The 20469-nt window shown below is 40.0% G+C and overlaps 1 protein-coding gene across 3 annotated transcripts; it reads right to left on the bottom strand.

Moving 5' to 3' along the window:
- Positions 1-1128: 1128 nt before the first annotated feature.
- ptpn6 (protein tyrosine phosphatase non-receptor type 6) lies at positions 1129-19751 on the bottom strand. Of its 3 annotated transcripts, none has more exons than XM_080470960.1 (16): positions 16874-17446; positions 16492-16562; positions 14818-14940; positions 12819-13013; positions 9249-9432; positions 7924-8040; positions 7589-7717; positions 6130-6226; positions 5944-6023; positions 5596-5742; positions 4787-4918; positions 4513-4667; positions 3681-3748; positions 3421-3572; positions 2450-2514; positions 1129-1431 (listed from the first exon to the last, which is right to left on the bottom strand). In XM_080470960.1, the coding sequence occupies exons 2-16, from the start codon at positions 16497-16499 to the stop codon at positions 1335-1337; spliced, it is 1749 nt and encodes a 582-aa protein (XP_080327086.1). In that variant the 5' UTR covers positions 16500-16562; positions 16874-17446; the 3' UTR covers positions 1129-1334. The 3 variants fall into 3 exon arrangements, with proteins under 3 accessions (XP_080327086.1, XP_080327087.1, XP_080327085.1); XM_080470961.1 differs by having other exon boundaries at positions 16492-16517; positions 16874-17423; XM_080470959.1 differs by lacking the exons at positions 16492-16562; positions 16874-17446 and adding an exon at positions 19493-19751.
- Positions 19752-20469: the final 718 nt, after the last annotated feature.

Below are 20469 nucleotides of genomic sequence, written 5' to 3'. Positions count from 1 at the left end.
AAGAGGATGCAGCATTCATACTAGTTTGGACTTGTCCCTCTGCTTACCTTACAGCTTCAGTGGTGCAAAACAAAAGCACCATTATAACATCATCCCTGATCACAAAGTGTACTATTCTTTTATTTCAATGACACATCCTGCTGAAATCATTTTCAGGTTTGAGTTATACTTGCTTTTACATGATGAAGTGACAACTGGGGGGGTACATGATTGGAGGTATCGCACCATCCTGATCAAGCTCCGCCCCTGACTTTGAGGTGTTTAGAGAAGAAAAACATTTGCACAAGTGGTGATGAGTGCATGTCACAATATTACTTCCTCTTTGTTCTTAACCAATACAACGCATTAGTTTTCAACTACATAGTTTTTTTTCTTCTTCTTTTACCTAATATGTCCATGACCTACCTGTTTTTGCTCTGCATGGTTTTTACTGACTGTCTGCTATATGTTTATCATCTTGTTTGCATTTCTTAAGTCATTTTCTAACTACAGGCTGCCCTCTCAACATTGAGTGTTATTCTCAGGCTTTAGAGTTTGTCTTGTGTTGTGTGACTTCCTGCTCACATTTAACGACGTGCAAAAATTGCGGCAACCTAATATTTTGATGCAGAAGAAAGAAAACAATATATTGTCACTGAGTGCAGAGGCTAGTTATTTGTTATGCTCTCCAACCTGTAAATAAACCTCTGGTATGAAAGGTAGGAGGGGATTTATCTAGTGATTTCTTTGTATGATTTATTGTGTACAACTAATCTTGTTTCTATAATATTCCTTTTTTGTTTTGTATTTTCTTAAAAAAGGTTAAAGTAGTTTGTCAAATTAAAAATTAAACTCGACTATTTGTACTAAACAAATAGATTAAACTGGCTCATACCTAAAAGCTGAAACCATTAGTTTTTATCATCTAAGATGGCTCATTCTGATTTAAAGTGAGTTTTAGAAACCCTACTTAATGTCTGACTCCTTTTCTTGCATTTTTGCACCAATATGAACCAAAAATAAGATTCTGTTTTACAGGTGTTGAACTGGTGCATTCGTAGCAAAAAAAAAACAACTCTCCACACTAAGCCGTAAATGAATTAGACTGTCACATTTCTTCAAATAAGAGACATAAAACAACACAGCTCAGACAGTGCACAAACACACAACCGGCATTTATTTTGACACACACATGCATGATGCATATCTGTGAAACATGTAACATGTAACATCAACATGTTATTTTTAAACAAAAGCTTTATATCATTTGTGGTCTCCACTGAAAGACCTCTTCAATAAAAGAATACCTGCATAAATACACCATGACACACTTTGATAAACGTTCTCAGCAGCATCTATTTCTTCTTCACGGAGCCGCTTTTCTTGTCTGACTTTGATTTCTTCAAGTCTTTCTTTCCTCTGGACAGATTCTCGTAGACCTCCTCTTTACCTCTATATAAACAAAAAAAAAGAGAGAGAGAGAAGAAAAAGACTGACCAATGAATTCTTCAGATGTTCAGCACTTTCAATTTCATACCAGCTGACACTGGCTCCACATAGATCTGTGAAGAAAAACCTGGCGGCGACCAGAAAGGTTAACGATCAGGAGCTGCGGCATGAGAGCGATTTTAACAAACCGACCAGCCTTGAATCCCTCACTCAAAGCTGCCGGTCCGCCGTGCAGCGCTCCAACTGGGTCAGAGTTTGCGGTGCTAAGGGCTCGATCAGTCCGTGTGTGTGTGTGTGTGTGTGTGTGTGTGTGTGTCAGTGTGTCGTATTATCTCTCTAATTGGTTAATTAGAACATAGTGCATTTTGTACATGAGTGGTTCACAGGCCCAGAGGTCACAAAAACATTTTCAGCCACGAAAACAGGCGAACAGAGTCCTGATCCTGTTTGTGAACTGCAGAGAATATCCAACATTGTGCCGGGTTCTGTCGCATTTCTGTCTAATATCATACGTTCACTTTAAAGCGACTATTTTGTGTTTCTACGGTAAAGCACTTTGTGCAACATGTGTTCTGACAAGTGCTATATAAATAAAGTTATTATTATTATTATTTATAACGTGTGATGCAACAGGAAGTATTTAAAATGGGAAAAAAAAAATGAAGTTGCTCTGTGGGAAATGTATTATCTGGGAGTTTCTTGACTTAATCTGGATTAATTTAGGGTACGCTATATCTGCTGCTTTCTTTTGCATCATTTTTATTCCTACGTCATTTTCGAGTCTGCAGATGTTATGATGAGCCAGAAAACCACATTTTTATAACACATCCTGCTGTGATTCCATGGCAGACGTTACTGTGGTTTACAGCGTCTGGACAAGCTGGACTCTCAATGCAGACTGTGAACACCAAAGACTTTAGAGCTGACGACACTAAGTTCAGAGCAAATGGGGCCGTGGCGTGAGGTTTAGCGGACAGGTGTGAACATATGGGTGACATCCAAATCACAAACCCAGACTCACTTTGACACCTTCCTGCTCGCCGGCTGGTGTTTGAACGGCAGGTTTCCATACTCGGTGTCGGTTTCCTGAGGAAGGGAAAAACAGAGGAGTTTAGCAAATGACTGATAGACACTCAGTCAAACACAGTGAGAGGTCAGGCGACTGGTTCGCTCTGTTATTTTGGTTGTATAGAGCATCTGGGTCAACGTTCATCTTCCACAAGCAGCAGTCTGATAACATATCATTAGGCTGGCATTGAACCAATCGGTGCCGTTGTTTAAATCAGCAACTAACAGTGCAAAGGCCTATTGACACATATATTTCTATTGTTTTCCTTTTTTTGTTTCTTCATGTTTTGTTTTTTTTCACAGTCCAGCAAAAAAAAAAAAAAAGTCTTATAGTGTGTTTACTTATGTAATTCACTATTTCACATAATCATTATGATTCTCAGACACACTGGTTCAGTTTTCATGTCATTTATGGACATTGATTAATTTCTATCAGTTTCCTGCAGACTTACATTCATGTGTAGTCACAACAAATTAAAAATATAAAACAAGCCGGAGTGTAAGACCATAGGTGTAACAGGTTTGACAGTTGCAGACCTATAAAAAATGACTGGTTAACAAACACACCTTTGTGTCAGTATGCTGTGGGAGAGCTTCAAGTTTAAAGAACAAGTTTGACGAAAATACATTAATTTGATGTGGTTTTTCTTCCAGTCTGCTGTGTAAAGTAGCTTTAATAACTGTGAGCGGAAGAGAGATTTTATAGTTCCTCCTGTGATAATGATAACCTTAGAAACTGAAAATGTTATTTTTGTCCTCATGGTGACTTGCTATTTGTCCTCAAAAGGACAACGAGCGACTATAGTGTGTCTCATTAAACAGATCTTAAGCCTCTACAACAGTTATTTGTCACTCAAACCTCCGTGCAGCACATTAGTCATTGTCAACTTTCCAACGGACACTGTGAACATGCTCTTTACTCACCATGTAGGCACAGTCTTTGGCCTTTGTGGTTTGTATGTACTGAGACACAGCCAGGTAAATGAATTTGTACTGAGCTTCAGTCTGGACCATCCCGGAGCGCTGCTCTCGCACCATCTGGATGTATTTTGGAATGTCGATGTCACAATCAATTCCTACATGGTAAACCAGATGGAGACAGGATAATTAAAAATAAAATAAAGGGGGAAGGTAAATAATGATTTTCTCATTGTATCCATCAACATCCTATCAAACACTTTTACCGATAGTGTCAATTGTCTGAATGATCATGTCGATCACCACGATCGTCCCTGTTCTTCCGATTCCAGCACTGCACAAATAGAAGGGAAAGCTCCGATTTGTTTCAGTCAACAAGAATGCAGCAAACATTGAACATAACGGCAGAAAAAGCCACGTAACAGAAATATTGCCGATGATCCACAAATATGATCGTCGTGAGGAACGGGCCGAAAATTTGAGAGCTCCTGGTTTGGCACAATTTTTGTGAAGGGGTATCTTGCGTTATTACATAAAAAAAATCTAAAGGTTGTTAAGATAATTTTTGCATTTTGAATGAAGCAGGATACATTTTTCTGGGACACGAAGATTAGTCCTCCTGAGTTTTCTGAAGTCTTGTGTCTTTAAATCATAAAAAGTATTGTTTACACTGTCAGACCAACAGCAGGTAGACTGGACCTTCAGCATGCGTGACCTTCGGTTCAAAGTTCAGGGAAACACGGCATTTGTGAACATGCATTCATACCGGAATACTCAAAACAGGGTTCACATAATCTTTTCACCACAACTTTTCAAAAGCACACGAGGCTGTAGGGTCTTTTATGTCACACAGGGGGAATTACAGCAGGATAAACTGTCAGTGGATTCAAAACCTTTTGTTTTACTGACTGCTAATCTTAATCCAGAAAGCATAATCCCTGTAAGTATTATCAACTTACCCAGGATATTATGAAACTTATGGTATGCTGAGTTAAAAACAACACTAACGTGATTTTTTTTCAACAAATCGAGACGTTTTATACGTCCTACCATAAAGTTTGGAATTGGGTTTTCCTCCCTGACGGCAGTGGAGTATACCTGCAGTGGATGATCATGGGCCCAGAGTTGGGATATTCCTCCTGTTTGGAGTTGACTTGAGTGAGGAAGCTGAGGATGGCGCCCGGCTCCTGAGGGACGCCGTGATCAGGCCAGCTGAGGTACTGGTAGTGCCAAATGGGCCGAGAATGCTTTGGCTGAGAATAAAGATCATTAAAAAAACATATCAGCATGTCTCAATGAGGTAATCATAAAAACTTGGATTGATATCAATCAGAGCGGCGGGCGTAGAGATGGGGTGCTATTTGAGGGTTACCTTGTTCACAAGAGCGATACTCAACACCCGCACTTTGTAATCTGTTGCCTCCCTCTCCGACTCGCATGTCACCACGAAGGCTCCCACTTCTTTAGAGGCGTGAAGTTCGGGCCAGTACGGCACGCACTTATTCTGCACAAGGACATTCAAAAAGCCACCTGAGAGAGATGTACTACATATAAATCTATCATGTCTTCCCTTCTATACAGTTTTTGTGGCTTCATTTGCCATTTCGTTGCATAATTTTTCAATTGCAAACTATTCCACTTGGATTCTATATTATTGACATTTTGTGCATTTTGCTGGTGTTCTTATTTGTGATTCATCTGCTTTGTTTAATGCCATCCTGCTGCACTGAGGCAAATTCTTTACATGTGCTGTAATGAGAGTAAAGGTTATCAGCCTGGATCATAAATATAAGTTGGCAAGCCTTCCATTACAAGAGTGAAGAGTTACTGATGTTTAACAGCCTTGCACCTACAGTACATGATATTCCTACATCTAAAATCTTACACACCTGCTAATATCAAATCGAATCATCAAATTCAAATAAACTCAACAAAAGTCAAAGAGCCTATTATATAATGACCTGAAATGCAAACTACAGCTAAAGACGTTAGTCCACGTTCACTGTTCTAACAGCCAATTGCATACAAAATCCAACGGATGCCTCAAACTAATCCACCTATTTTTCTCAAATATTTTTGTTTCTCAATGTTTTTCAGCCAATACGTCGTAGAAATAGTAAAGTAAAACAGTCGAGGTTGGAAGATTTTGCAGAAAATCACAGTTGTAGCTTTCATACTGACCCGTCCTTTCTCGACCTCTCGCGTCGTCATGACGATCACGCTTGTTTCCTCCTGCCATACCATTTGCCAGAAATCATTGACAGTCGTCGCCAGGCAACCCTGGGTGGCGATGTAAACCTTCGGGCCTGGAGACTCCCACAAGTTGTTCTGCACACACGCGGTGAGGAGGTGAAATGATATGACAACAGCAACAGCTTCCACATTCACTATGACGGCCACACCACAATCAGCACTACCACTACAGCCACTGTTGCACAAAACACTGGAATACTACTTCAACTGCCACGACTATGCAAGGCATCGCAACTCCACTTGTTGAATTGTGATTAAAGGCTTTAAAACACATACTTTCACATAGTTGGCGTTGATGTAATCGGCCCCCACAGTGTCAGGATCAACGTCACGCAGGATGACTCTGGTGTCATTGACTTGGTGAAAGAAAACAAGCGGACGGAGAAAAGGAATATAGAAGGACACATGTCAGAAAAAAAGACACACATGCGGATGGTAAAAATAAGAAGATCAGATACTCACAGGGGAGAATGTTTTTGTATCTGTTTTTGCTCTTATTTTCCGGTCTTTGACCTTCCTCTCTGCTCTTCTTCAACTTTGCCTCCAGTTTTTGAAGAGCCTGATGGAAAAAAAAAAAAAAAAAAACCGAGGTGAGAGATGTGATGCTTCTCATTTATACACCATGAATTAATAACACACAGAATATATGAATATTTTGAGATTTTTTTAGTGTTACACTAACAGGAAGTGACACATCAAGCCATTAAAAGACCAACAGGAAGAAAAGGTCAAAATGATAACAAGTGTGTTTCAGTGGGCAAATATTGAATTTATTTGAAGTACAAATAAAATGATCTTGACATTTTTTAAACTAATCTTCTTTGTTTAATGAAGAATTTGTTTATCTTCTGATTCTTCTGATCATCATTATTAATGTATTTATCATTTTTCGATTTGCGACTCCCACTAATATTAATAATAAATATTATTATTATTTACATGCAAATATTATTAGTTGCATTATTTCTATAGACAGAAAGTCATTCAGTCACTCACATTCACACTGCGGAGGAATTTACAGTCACCACTTTGTCTAAATTGCATCACTTTGTTTCTTAGTCAAATATTGTAATAAACAAAATCTGCTTACTATAATATTTGACTGAGAATATTTACAGTCCAAAGGTTAATAATAACAAAAAGGGGAATTAAAGAACTAAAAGGAAAAAAAAAGAGAGGAGAAAAAAAAGGAATTTGGAATTGCAAGTCTGTGCATCACAATAACAGGGTATTGCGATACTAATGCTAGTTAACGTATTTCTATTTCAGCGGGTGAATACATACACCATTTTGTCCTTTGTTTTCTCCTTGGTCTTTTTTGAGCCTTACATTCGGTCATTTGCTCTAGAGAGTTTTGCAGCTGCTGAACAAGAGGTAAGCATCGTTTGTGTTCATGCCGTCAGAGATGAACCCAAGATGTAAAGTCATAAATGTCATGCAAATATTAAAACCTTGGTGCTTTGATATAATTCCCGTCATCTCCAATAGACCTGGACAATGGGGGCAGGACTACAATATGTGAGTTAGCCATGACGTGTCAAGTTGTGTTGGGTGTTTATGTAAAAGATCTGCATGTGGGGGGAAATAATTTTGCTTCCGTTTCCTTGTGCATCACTAGTTGAAAAAAGGTTGATTGGACCGATTATTGGATGTACTGGCACCTACAGAGGTGCTTTAAGGAATGTGATTACACAAGTAGTAATGATTGTGCAATATGGCACTGAGGTATATTCAGTGCATCCCCACCACAAGATGGTAGTACACCTCCTCTGCAGGGCCCCACACTAAGGGAGTAGTGAGATGCAAACAGCTGACATACACCTCCTGTAACAACAGACTGCTCGCCTCAGGAGATTCCAGCGGGCCGTACGTCACAGATCAAATGTGATGGAAATATAATTGAAACCAGGTTTTCTCTTACGTCAAATTCCTCCCAGAAGCCCGCCTTGCTCTTCTCTCCTTCACCCTCCTTCTGCTTCTCTGAGGTTTGGTCCAGCTGTTTCACCCGATTGTCGATATCCGCTGCGTTCACTCTGGTGGAGAAGTACGGCTGGCACACGGACAAGGAGGAAAATGTTTAAAACCGAGGTGAAAGAAAAAAAACATCGCCATTAAGACAAACGTGTGAGTAATGTTTCCTATCTGTGGGCTGTGTGTCGCCGTCTATCAAAATAAATCCCAAGTTCACGGCTCACTGGTCGCCACTTCGCCGACTTCTTAAATGTTCCACTTGTGTCACTTCCAGTCTTCGCTCACCTGTTTCAAATGAACCCAGTTTCCCGAAATCTCCTCGATGCCTTTGCGTTTGTAGAACTCCACCAAATCCGTCAGTGTTTCGAATGTCTCAGAGCCTCCCACGGTGTACCTGTCATTCTGTGCACACACACACACACACACACACACACACACGCAACACACCCAGACTGAGTTCATTTTTTAAAAAGAGCACAGAAAGAGGCATTAAAATAAGGCTTTAGCTCAGGGGTGTCAAACGTTGACTCATGGCAAACTTGATGACATTAAAAGGCTAAAGATTTTGCATCCTGAAGAGAGTTACTGTGCTAATTAGGATGAAAATTAAAAAAAATAAATAAAAAAAGGAATTAGGTCATTCATAATAGGTATTCTACAAATTACAGCAATTGTGAATTTGAGATTGTAATTTTACTTTTTCCGACAAAAATTTTTTGAAAATTGTGGTTGTTGATAAGTTACGATGGAGTTGTCATTACCCATACAATATTATTATTATAATTTCACGGCTATTTGTAATTATTTTACTGGTATGGGATCAAACTTAAAAAAAAAAGAAAATTAAATCAAATCATGAAAAAAATAATACATTACCAACTGAAAATATAACACAAAGGGTTTTTAAATGACCTATATTCTTGATGGAAAAACAATTTTAGAGTCCTAATTAATAAACAGTGACAGTGAAAATACACTGAGGGCCCAAAATCTTTGCTTTATGCAGAGTAACTGTTTTATAATCAAGTAAATGATGTAATGTGCTCCCTGGTAATCTGATTTCCTCAGTGTAAAGGGCATCACTGTCCTTGCACTTATCTCAAATCTTCCAAAGTAACACCCGCAGGAGATTAGGGGAGAAAAACTCACCTGATCTTTGCCACATGCTTGTAAATGGGCTTTAGTGACCCTTCCAGTAATCTTACAATAATCTTTTGCAGCCCAGCAGAGCGTGCAAACAATGCCTCTCATTTAAATGACGACCACAGCTAAAAATAAAATGCAAATGCTGTAATGGTGGGGACTGGTGAAGGCAGCGCAGACAGCGTATGAAAGTGTGTTTCTGTGAGTATTACTGTTTTAAAGAAGAATGAACGCGTGGGAAAAAAAACAAAAAAAACCGTGGTTGTGAACATCTAAATGTTCGTACAAGAGCAACAGACTTTTATTGCACAAGACTGGAAATGAGACTGTTTTAAAGTCCACTGCACAACTTTGGGAATACCCCTCGACGGTTTTATCTGATGAGAATCTTTCAGCATCTTCAAGTTCTGCATATTAACAGCAAAACGCCGGAATAAAAGAAAACAGGTTATCCTGCACGCGCCCACCTGGAACATTATCTTGATGTGGGAGACTCTCTTTTCTCCCGTCTTCATTCTCTCGTCCGTCAGAGCAGAGAGGACAAAGTCTCCGGGTTTGGACAGCGACTCCCTGACCAAGAAGGTCCCCGATTCATCTCGTGCCGCCAGCAGCTTCTCTGCTTTCGATCCGGACAGGTGACCGTGGTACCACCTGGGACACAATCAGAAGGCTCACCACGCGTCTGTATATCGAAATTAAGTGTATGCAAGTTAATGTCTGACTGCAACACCGGAGAACACAGAGTTCAGTTTCTATTTGAAATTGAACAATTTTCAGAAATACACAGATGTGTTTGAAGTGTTATGCACATGTGAGTACAGTGTCAAAGAAAGAAATACCAACGGGCACAAATATCACCTAAAATGGTAAATGTTGGCATTGTAAGTAGGTTCCATTTATTGATTTTAATCCCGGTAAACTGTGTGTGTGTGTGTGTGTGTGTGTGTGTGTGTGTGTGTGTGTGTGTGTGTGTGTGTGTGTGTGTGTGTGTGTGTGTGTGTGTGTGTGTGTGTGTGTGTGTGTGTGTGTGTGTGTGTGTTCTCAGTCAGTTCAGTCCGCGGCTTAATTTTAGGCACAGTTCTCGATTTCTTCTTCTAAACTTCCTGCGTTGCGGTCGGAAAATTTCTGATGACAGATTTCGTGGCTGAAGACGACAAGGTATTTATAGACTGCCCTCCGCCCACACTCACTGTTCGATCTGTAACATCTACACAAAGGCCCCTCCACGATGCTCCACCACCAACACCTTGCTGCTACGTCGGCCCTATTTTTGAATTTCTCCACATTCATTCAATGCCTCTGATTTACCCTCATGTGAAATCACAGAGCACACATTCCCAAAGCTGCAGTAAGTTCTATCTATACCGGGAACAAAAAAAAGAAGAGTGCAGTGTTAGTGTAGTTTTGCAGAAGTTGTAGGACCGCTTGTGCGGTGCAGGGTCCAGTCGGAGAACAAGCCGAGTGCAACAGTCAACCCATGCATTGCGTAGGTAAGTTCTCCGAATCAGAACATGTAGATCATTCCCACTGGGTCATGCCCTCAAAACATGGTACTGACAGTATCGTGTGCAGAGAACTGCTGAGGCGAGAGGACTGAGAGTTTGGGGTTAGATGAGGAAGATAACAAGTGAGTGAGAACATAATGGAGTGTGCAACAGAGGAAGACGAGCAGGGTCTGCCCATCGCTTTCAAAAGTGTCAAAACTTAAAAGTTTCCAACCGCAGCAACAAAAGGGAAGTTAGACGACTGACAAGAGACAGAAGGACGAAGGGGGGTGAAATAGCACACGCTCTCACACGTACGGTAGGAAGTAGAAAGAACTCTCCTAGATCTCTGCAGGTTTACCTTGACTAGGTAGACACAAACCTTAAAACACGAGAGGAAAAACACCTCCAGCATTTATGTCTTCAAACTCAAACATTAAAAAAACATTAATATTAACGCCTAAATCCTGTGCATTTCATAAACGAGCAGAAAACTGTAATGTATTATCTACATTTATGAAAGAGAGCTTCCACCTAAAGTCAGTTCAGCCTCGTCCTCAAAAGATCCTTCAAAAGACTTTTTAAAATGAATCATATTCTGTTTTATCTCATATTTTTTTGTTTGTTGTTTCAAATCGACACTTGAGTGCAGCTTTGTTATGAAAATGTGTAGTGAAAGTAAATGGAAACACAATTTAATGTTTCTGATCAATTGTGTTTAATAATCCCGGCATGTTTCATTGTCATTAAAAGGGAATGTTGCTATTATATCTTTAATTGTGTTTGCCATAATTGAGTTCACAAAAATGTGATTCATTAAAAAAAAAAGTTCATTTTTTCCAATTTTGTTATCATTGCTGTTCAGTGTCAGAGTTTTGATGGGGGAATCATGCGCCTTGTTTATTCTTATGGTATTTCTTAAAATTCCCAAAAGCAAATAAATGTAGAGTTGAGGACAATTTTGTATGGAAAAGTTTCCCACTTTTGATGTGATTTTTTTTCCCCTTAGGAAAATATGCTGTCCAAATATTTCTCTTAAGAATTTGATAACCAGCATTATTTGTTAGAAACTCAAAATTGAATATGGCCTTCAATGAATAAAAGTAGTTATAAAAGTTTAAAACTAATATTTATTTCATTCAAACACATTTTTTGAAGTTAATCCTATTTTAATGAACTCAAAACAAATTAAAATGACAAAATAAACCATAGTGAACTGCTCCTAGTGTAGCACTGTGAGCATACTGTATGCATGTGGACTTACATACATCACTTTTCAAACTAAAAGCCTCTTACTAGCATTTTCTCATAATATTTTTGTTGCCTCTGGATCCCAACAGCTGTCAACGCCACAATATTTTAGTGAAAGACTATACATACAGCGAGTAGTGATCTTAGAGTTTAGAGAGCAAGTTTAACTCAATTCAAGAGAGCTGGCAGCAGTTTTACTTGGATATCAAAACACATTGATTTGGTGGTCTGATAATATAGTAGTATTACCAACTGTGATAAAAATAATTTCAATCTTACGTTAAAAAAAAAAAAAAAAAATGAAATGAAGTTTGTTTAAATTTTTTAAGTTCATCTATCCATCTTATAAACTGCCATCAGTGAAAACGCTTGACTATTTCCATCAAACAAAGTCAAGATAATTTAAATATGTGCATATGTGAACAGTTTCTGCCATTTCTATGTGATACAATGTGTAGATAAGCCTTAAACTAACCAAAATCACACATATTTTACTATCTGTAGGTTAAAAATCCTCATGGTGATACCGTCTCATGTCCAAGTTTTAAGTGTCCAGTGCAGAGCTCAGCTTTATGTGCGCCCGGGCTTGCTTGTGTGAAAGTTGGGATTTTCTCTGTAAAAGTACCATGAAAGGTGTATTTGGTGTGATATTAGTAAAAGTGAATTAAAACAAACTAGATAAAGTATTCTTTGATTGTTGTCTCTATATAATTCAATTAAACAAACAAACTAAAATATACCTGGAATAAACATGACCATGATGGTCCTATAAAGGGTAGGAACAGCAGGAAACCTTCACCCACAGGAGGAGAACATGCAAACTCCACACAGAAAGGCCCCGGAGCCCAACCTCTCTGTGGTGCTAACCACTACACCGCTCCACAGCCTCTTACTTACTGGTCCACCTGCTCCAACGGTTGTGTTACCTTTTTTTTTTTAATCTATTGTATTTGAAGACAAACACTAAATAAAAAATGTATGCTACGTCAAGGACGTGTGTTTGCAGCTCCTGCAGTGAGACGATACCTCGACAGCCAGACAGTGTGGATGTTTATTTTCACCAGCTCACATCTAAACTTTTTTTTTCTTTTTCTTTTTTCTTCACGAGGCTGAAAGCGTTTCCCCAAAGAGGAAAATATAGAAACATCAAACTAGTAAAGGAGGCTCACCTCCACGGCTCTCTGCGCAGCAGCTGCAGGAAACTCTGGTTGTATTTTCAAATCAACCACCTAACCAGGAGCTATTTCAGCAAACCAGAGACACTGCGGGCCAGATTGTCCCAGCCTCAGACGCTGCACACACCTCTCTGTGGTGGGGTCGGAGGAGTTCAGCGGGTATCTGAGCACGATCTGGGTGCCGTCCTTGTCCTGCAGGATGCCGTTGTCCGCCGTGTAATACTCCACCAGCTCGGACAGCGTGGCAAACTTCTCCCCGCCGTACAGGTCGTAGTAGTCGCCCGTGTTCTGGATGCGGATGTGGGTCACGTCCTCGCCCACCCTGAGTAAGACAAGAAAACCCACAGTGAGGCGACACCAAGCCAACGGCCAAGACCTTTTGACATGAAAGTCACTCCAGACAGCAGGAATAAAACTGCACAATGATCATGTACTGTATAGTTCTCATTTCGGAGTTTTACCTTTAGAAATGTTTGATTCCAGGTTAGAAGACATACAAGGCTTTTATTTTTTGACCACAAATCACACATTTAGAAGGTATATGATCAAGAATAATATGTAATATGTAAAAACATTTGAGAAAAAACCAGGGAGAGTCGTTTGCCTTTCATTTTAAGACTAATATCGGGAAAAATGGTTGGAAGAAATTTAGTCGGACTTGCAAATAAAGGCACAACTCATTTCTTTTTTGTATTTTAGTGGTTTTGATTTTAATTGGTAAATACAATCTCATTAATAAGGTTTGCTACATTTTCTTTTAAAGATAATCAGCCATTGATTACTTACTTTGCTTAAATATTCTAATTAAGAATTGACCAAATCAACACAATGACTAAATTTAGGCAAGCAGATCTTTGTGTACATAAGCTGATAGTTGTTGTTTTTTTTCTTTTAGAAAAGTCTGTTCATGACAGCAGCAACAGCACAATCATTATTAGAATATTATGAGAAAAATCAAGAACACACAAGATATTAAAAACCTAAATTAGACAAAAACACACATTGAAGCTAATTATATAAAATAACCACAAACAGATTAAACATCATTCTATCAATGTGTTGCACCAGGATCTGAGCCGACAGTCAGTTTATTCGATGGAAAAAAGCAAGAGTGAAGTAATAATGTGCGACGTTTCCCTTTTTCTGACTGTTTTCTTCTACGTTTACACGTTTAATATTTTCTTCATTGAATTTGGTGGTATTGTAATAACTCCTTCAGTCATTATTTGATTTTTCAGACTGCAGCTGAACCCCCTCTATGGATTTGACCCTATATCCAGCATAGCGCAGATATAACAGTCTGACACGTACGTGTGAACATCCAGAGTCTGCGTGCCATCTGCTCTACCATACAAAGACTGCAGTTATCAGATCGTACGGATAATGAATAAACCCTGCATTACGTGGTGGGGGGGACATGTAGGTTTTAAGGTGACACTGGTGGATTAAAAAGTATCACGAGTCTTGTGGTTTTAAAATTTGTGCGTATCACATTAAAGAGTCACGTTTATTCGTTTTCTGGTCTCGGCATCTTTGTGGACGCCAGAGATATTTAAAATGAGTACTGTAAATCACCAGCGGCAGTAGAAAAAATAAATACATACTTTAATCATTTTTTTTACATTTTACAGTTCTAAATTTTATGCCAATTTAACAAACAAATACAGATTTTTGTTACGTTCAAGCATTGAAAGACAAATCTTCGACTAAAAAAAACCTCTCATAGACACGTCTACTAACTGTAAGATTGTAAAAGAAATATCTAATCTAATCAGCAATGTGCACAGAGTTTGACTTTTGTCTCAGAGACACATGACAAGTCGAGGCTGCAGGTGAAACTTAATGTTCACTGAGGATTGCATGTTTTTTTAACAAATCATGTTTATCAATGAATAATGCCGCTAAGATACAGAAGTCATTATTGTTTACTTGTAGGGTCACCTTCATAGTTACCACAACAGATGCACTGCAGGAGATAAATAAATGTAAATGTAGCAGTCAAATTTAAACAAGTTTGCTTTTGTTCACTATGTGTAACTATTTACATGTTGGATTCAGCGGACGACTGCCGGTTACTGGGAGTGAAAGGGAGAAACGCGTTTTGGATGCAGCCGCAGGATCGTTACCTGACCGACAGCGAGAAATCGCCCACATTTTTCCTGCTGGGTCGAGCCAAAAAGCTGCCATCAACGCCCCGAGACTTCAGCATGTCCTCGGCCTGCAGGCCAGTGATGTCTCTGTGGAACCACCTGCAGAAACAAACACACACACACACACACACACACACACACACACACACACACACACACACACACACACACACACACACACACACACACACACACACACGCACACAGAATTAAACAGAGAAGATTTACATTAGACACTGTCGATCTTCCGCAGAGTCTGACTCTACAATATTTGGCTGAGAAACAAAGCGAGCAGAAAGTTACTGGATTAAATACAAACACATAACAGTCGTACAAACAAATTCTCCATCCTATTCAGGACTGTGGTGACGGCAGTTTGCCTCGGAGAGTTTTTCCACTCGGCCGTTCTCCTGACAGAAAAAAATGACACTTGTCATTTCAGCATTTATTTCCTGAGCGTTGAGTCATGATGATTCTGATTTTCTTTTTTAAGGTGTTACAGGACAATCCTCGGAAGATAATGTTTGGCACATTGCTGTGGTGATTTGAGCTGCAACTCTCACTATTTTGAAGTATTGTAGGATTTAAAGACACAGAAATGGATTACAAATGGATCATATACGACGAAACGTAACGTTATTTTAGGGTTCATCACAAGCAACAAGCAACCAGCTTTGACTACAGACTAGAAATAAATACCCACGGACACTTAATAATGGCATTTTAATGGACAAATGCGTCATTTGTGCCTTTCAGGAAAGCTCACTAGAATAACTGATGATTTAGTTTATATATCTATACACAGCGTAACCCAACAATACAGGAAAACCTAATATCAGAGGGTTAAACTACTCAGTGTCACCAAAATAAAGAACAATAACATGTCTTTGCATCGCCATGTGGTCAAACAGCTTCAATTCTTAGCCCCCCTAAAAAAAATCACTTTTAATGTTACCATTTGATGAAGGCACCAATCCATGAGCTCATTAAACAAATCAGTACAGCAGTTACCTGCAAATCAACCTGCTCAACCTGGTTTCTTAATAAATCTTCTATAAAACCAACAATGAATGATCCGAATGTCAATGCATCAGAGAACGTGACCATAACGCCACAGTACAGGAGCGGAGTTACATATGACCTGCGTGACGTTCAGAACACACAAACAAAAAAAACTGTTTTAAACTGAGTTTTAACTTTGGAACAGTGTCAGTGAGTTTTACAACAAAGCAGTTTAGAGAGAATCATTTTTTTAAAAACAGAAGTTTGTGTCAGATCAAATAAGGAACCGTACTCAGAACCAGGGAAGCGCCAATCTAGCGGCTTACTTTACTAAATGTCGTTTATGACACATTTTCTTTACATGACCAAACAGTGGACAACACACACGCGCGCACACACACGCACGCACACACACACACACACACACACACACACACACACACACACACACACACACACACACACACACACAAGGCTTCACCAATCACAAGATAGAGGAACAGAGCACAAGAGGCCAACAGCTGGTGCAAGAGCCGAGAAGGAGGAATGGAAACAGAGAAGTTGTCGTTGCGCCTTGAACAAAACTCAAAGAACACGGCCGACGTTGGCTAACGGAGGAATGAAGTGTCCGGCAGGGGCTTGACTCACCGAACCATGGCGTCTCTTCACTTCCTCTGGTGCAAAGAGAACAACAGCAGTCGGTGAGGAATCACTTGTACCTGTGCAACATGTGCAGACTCAGACTCTTAAATGCAAATCAAATCAAGAACACAAAACGTCTTCCTCGCTGGAGCTTCACTTTAACAACAGAGGTGTGGTCACTCGTGCGTTTGATTTTCACACACTGACTCGACCTTTGAGACAGAACACCTCTTTCCCCACTACGACAATTATCAGCTTTTATCTAGTCCTATAAAAGCACATTCACAAAACAGCAATCAGTCCCACAGCGTCCACCCCGTCTCCTCCTCCTTGCCTCCCTCAGTCCTGCGATTCAAGCTCTCAGTAGAAAAATCAGGGAAACACTTACTCTTCTCAGCTGCGTCTGAAACAACTGGCGCTCAGCGAGACCTTCAGACGACTCACGTCAGCCTCTCCTCCTCTCTGTCGTTCTCGCACTTGCTCTCTCCTTCCTTCCTTTTTACATCCCCTTTCACAAAACAGCGAAAGCAAGACAGGAACCAAAATAGCTGACAGGCCGGAATTCCTCCAACGGAGAGAGAACCTGCTGCGTTTTCTTTATTTGTAAATGACGACCACAACTAAAACTCATCACTCTTCATGAGATGAGATAGATTAGACTCTGCAGAATCAAGCGTTGCTGTTCCATTACTTTGTTTTCTTTGCAGGTTATTTGAAAAAAAAAAAAGGGGGGGGGGGGGCAGCGCTAAAGGTTCCGATAGTTTCACTCATCTGAATCACAGGAGTGACCAATCAGCAGCCCCACCTTAGTAACACAACTCAAACATGCATAAAATACGAAGAGCTTCTCGTTTTTTCTCTTTTCACACATGTCTGTCAGCCTCGATCTTTCAGTTTCTGCAAAGCTTCTCCACTCTGCCTGCCAAACACTGTTGTCTGATTTCTTTTTACTTCCAGGTGTGCATGTAATGTGCATGTAACACACAAAGGTCACAGAGCACTTCCTCATTTACACTATTTACACTTCCAACCTTCCCCCACTGCAGACGTCTGTGTGTGTGTGTGTGTGTGTGTGTGTGTGTGTGTGTGTGTGTGTGTGTGTGTGTGTGTGTGTGTGTGTGTGTGTGTGTGTGTGTGTGTGTGTGTGTGTGTGTGTGTGTGTGTGTGTGTGTGTGTGTGTCTTTCAGCTGGTAAACCATTAACAACGGCAAACTTTCTTCTTCACCGGGCTGCAGAGGCAGGTAGCTGGGAAGCTGCAGCTTCAGACCACACTGAAGCAAATACCTTCCAGATAAAGACGTGCTTCTTCAAGAGGCGCCTGCACAGGCTTTTCACAGGCTGCAGTTCCTCCAGAGTGCAACACCAGTCCTCCCCACACAACCCCCACCAAGAGGCCTGGACAGTCAGCAAGCCTAAACATGTTCCTCTAATGTCATGAAAAGGCACAAACATTTTTATGACATCAGAAAGAAACGCAATCTGCATTTAAATAGCAGATCACGTTTAGCCAGAAGAGGTGTATGGAAAATATTCGTTCACTGAACTGTGGAGCCGTAAACTTTCTCAAAAATGTGTGAAGTTGACAAATTTCTCTACATTATTTTGGAAAGTACTTGTAGGGAAAAAAGTTTGGATGAAAGTGGATGAACACACACATACACACACACACACACACACACACACACACACACACACACACACACACACACACACACACACACACACACACACACACACACACACACACACACACACACACACACACACACACACACACACACACACACACACCTGCAGGTGGGTGACAGTTATCGTGGTGAACGCCAGCTATTACAGGATTTTCCAGAGAGGTTACAGAGCTGCAGTTGCTTTGGTGTCTCTTCCCCTCTTCACTTCTCAAGCTGCAAAAATATCTTGTGCTCATTTTAACCTTTTAAAATCATAGAATTCTGTTTCATTTTTCCTATGAAATATTTCACATTTAGGCTCCTTTCTTTAAAACCCGCATCCTTGAAAACCAAAAACTTATCGTAGCCTGCCAGAGTCCTTGTAATTTGACACCAGCCTCGTGAGCTTGGTCATTGTGCTTGAAGTTAATGACAAGAGGTTCCACAGACGTACGTCAGCCAGTAGCAAAATAAAAGCACACCTAATAGTCGCCACAGCTCTGACATATGTGACCCCAAAACACAAAAAGACCCAAGAGAAAATCAGGAAAATTTTAAAGCTGCCAACAATAAATAAAGCACATTAGTCCTCACATTGATTAAATCTTGCTCTTAATTGTTAAATTCAACAAATTTTCCCATATAATGTCTTTCAAACTGAGTATATTTAAATTGTTTTGTCTTTTATTTCTGTAAGGCCTTTGGGTTGCAGTATATGAATTATGTGACAAAAATTGAATGATAGTGACTTTATAGGAGCTTTTCTATAAATACTACCTTGAACTCTTAAATAAAAAATTATATTTGAACTTCTTTTTGCTATTTTTGGTTCACTTTTCCCAAAAATTGCATGATGTAGATGTTTGTGTGAGTAACCGTGGTTACACACCAAAGCAAGACAGAGATACAATTCGACTTAGTCTCCCATCAGGCACATTTTCATGAGGTTTACATCTTTTACATTTATCTCTGTAGTTAGCCATGCAACTATGGCCTAATTGCAGTTTCACATTATTTTGGAATTACTATGTACATCAATATATATTTTATTCAATCAATTAAATATCTTTTAATTTCTATCAAAGTCACACTGTAATGGGTGCAGATAAATAAGCCGTTTATCTCATGTATGTCTAATTCAGCATCATTAAGGCCTTTGACGTTTAAAGAGATAAATCATTTGCTGGTAAACTCAGAAGATAAGACGTGAACAGAAGGAAGAAATGACTCAAGTGACACAACAAAAGAAATATACAGTAGCTTTGTCAAGTTATCACTAAAACCCAACAGTGACGAGTTTAAAGAGTAAAATTAAGGTCACATAGTAACAAGAAACTCACCTGCAAGGCATGATGTGGACTCTCCTCTGGATGGCTGGCAGCCCTGTCGAAGGCAGAGCAGGAAGTGAAGGCTTGGATCCAGCCTCCCTCCCGTCTGTCGCCTGAGGGATGATGTGCAGCGTTTCTCCACCTCTGATCACACAAGCAGATGAGGTCAGGTTGCAGAAACCTCTGGCTCGTACATTTGAAAGTTAGGTCCCCTTGTTTCTGCCTCCGCTCACGCTCGCCTCGTGGCTCGCATATAACCTCCAAACTCTGTTCCATGATAAGATATCAGGCGTCGTTACAATCCTCCCACCCTGTAATTTACTATAATCTTTCTTAATTGCCCCACTATCTTTGGGAGAAAATGTGCCTGTTCCTGCCCCCCTTCGAGCACGACTCTTCCTCCAACGACTCTGTCCACCAGCGGAAAGCTTTCCAACTTTTTTTTTTTTTTTCATTTTCCTGCAAAGCAACAATTGTTTAAATGTAAATTCCATCTTATCTTTCTAGGCGTGCATGCAAAATTCCCCCGAGCTCAACACGCTGGTCAAATAACGCTCCTGTCGGCATGCTCACGTCACACAGCCTGCGATGACGTGCGATTCTCCTGGAAAGCCACAGTCCTGGAGGACAGAACACCTCCACAGTGCCACAGTTTGTTCAATACCAGTGCAACACACATGCATCAACAATCACATGCCCGTTACCGTGCTGTGCTGAGACATGCAGCACAGGTTGCACGCTGCATGTTTATATTGCAGAACAACTACAGGTCAAAGCTGAGCAGCAAAAATATTAAAAATGCATTTAAAACCTTTTCATTCATATTTAGTCGGATTTTGTTCAGGTCCAACACACTTCTTTCCCTGGAATAATGTCTACTGGGTTAGTGTGCATCACATGCAAATTATTTCTGTTGTGCTCTGATGTGCCAAACACCACTGATAAGTATCGAGAAGGAAACAAATAGTCGGAGACTGTGTGTGTTGTTG

Source organism: Lipophrys pholis (assembly GCF_963383615.2).
Source record: "Lipophrys pholis genome assembly, chromosome: 9".
Classification (NCBI taxonomy): Eukaryota; Metazoa; Chordata; class Actinopteri; order Blenniiformes; family Blenniidae; genus Lipophrys; species Lipophrys pholis.
This window is presented reverse-complemented; position numbering and strand designations above follow the sequence as displayed.

Coding starts and splice junctions, on each gene's coding strand:
- ptpn6 (XM_080470959.1), bottom strand. Junction 9,433..12,818: donor TCCGACCCCACCACAGAGAG/GTGTGTGCAGCG, acceptor ATTGTGTCCCAG/GTGGTACCACGGTCACCTGT. Junction 7,718..7,923: donor ACTGGGTTCATTTGAAACAG/GTGAGCGAAGAC, acceptor TCCGTGTGCCAG/CCGTACTTCTCCACCAGAGT.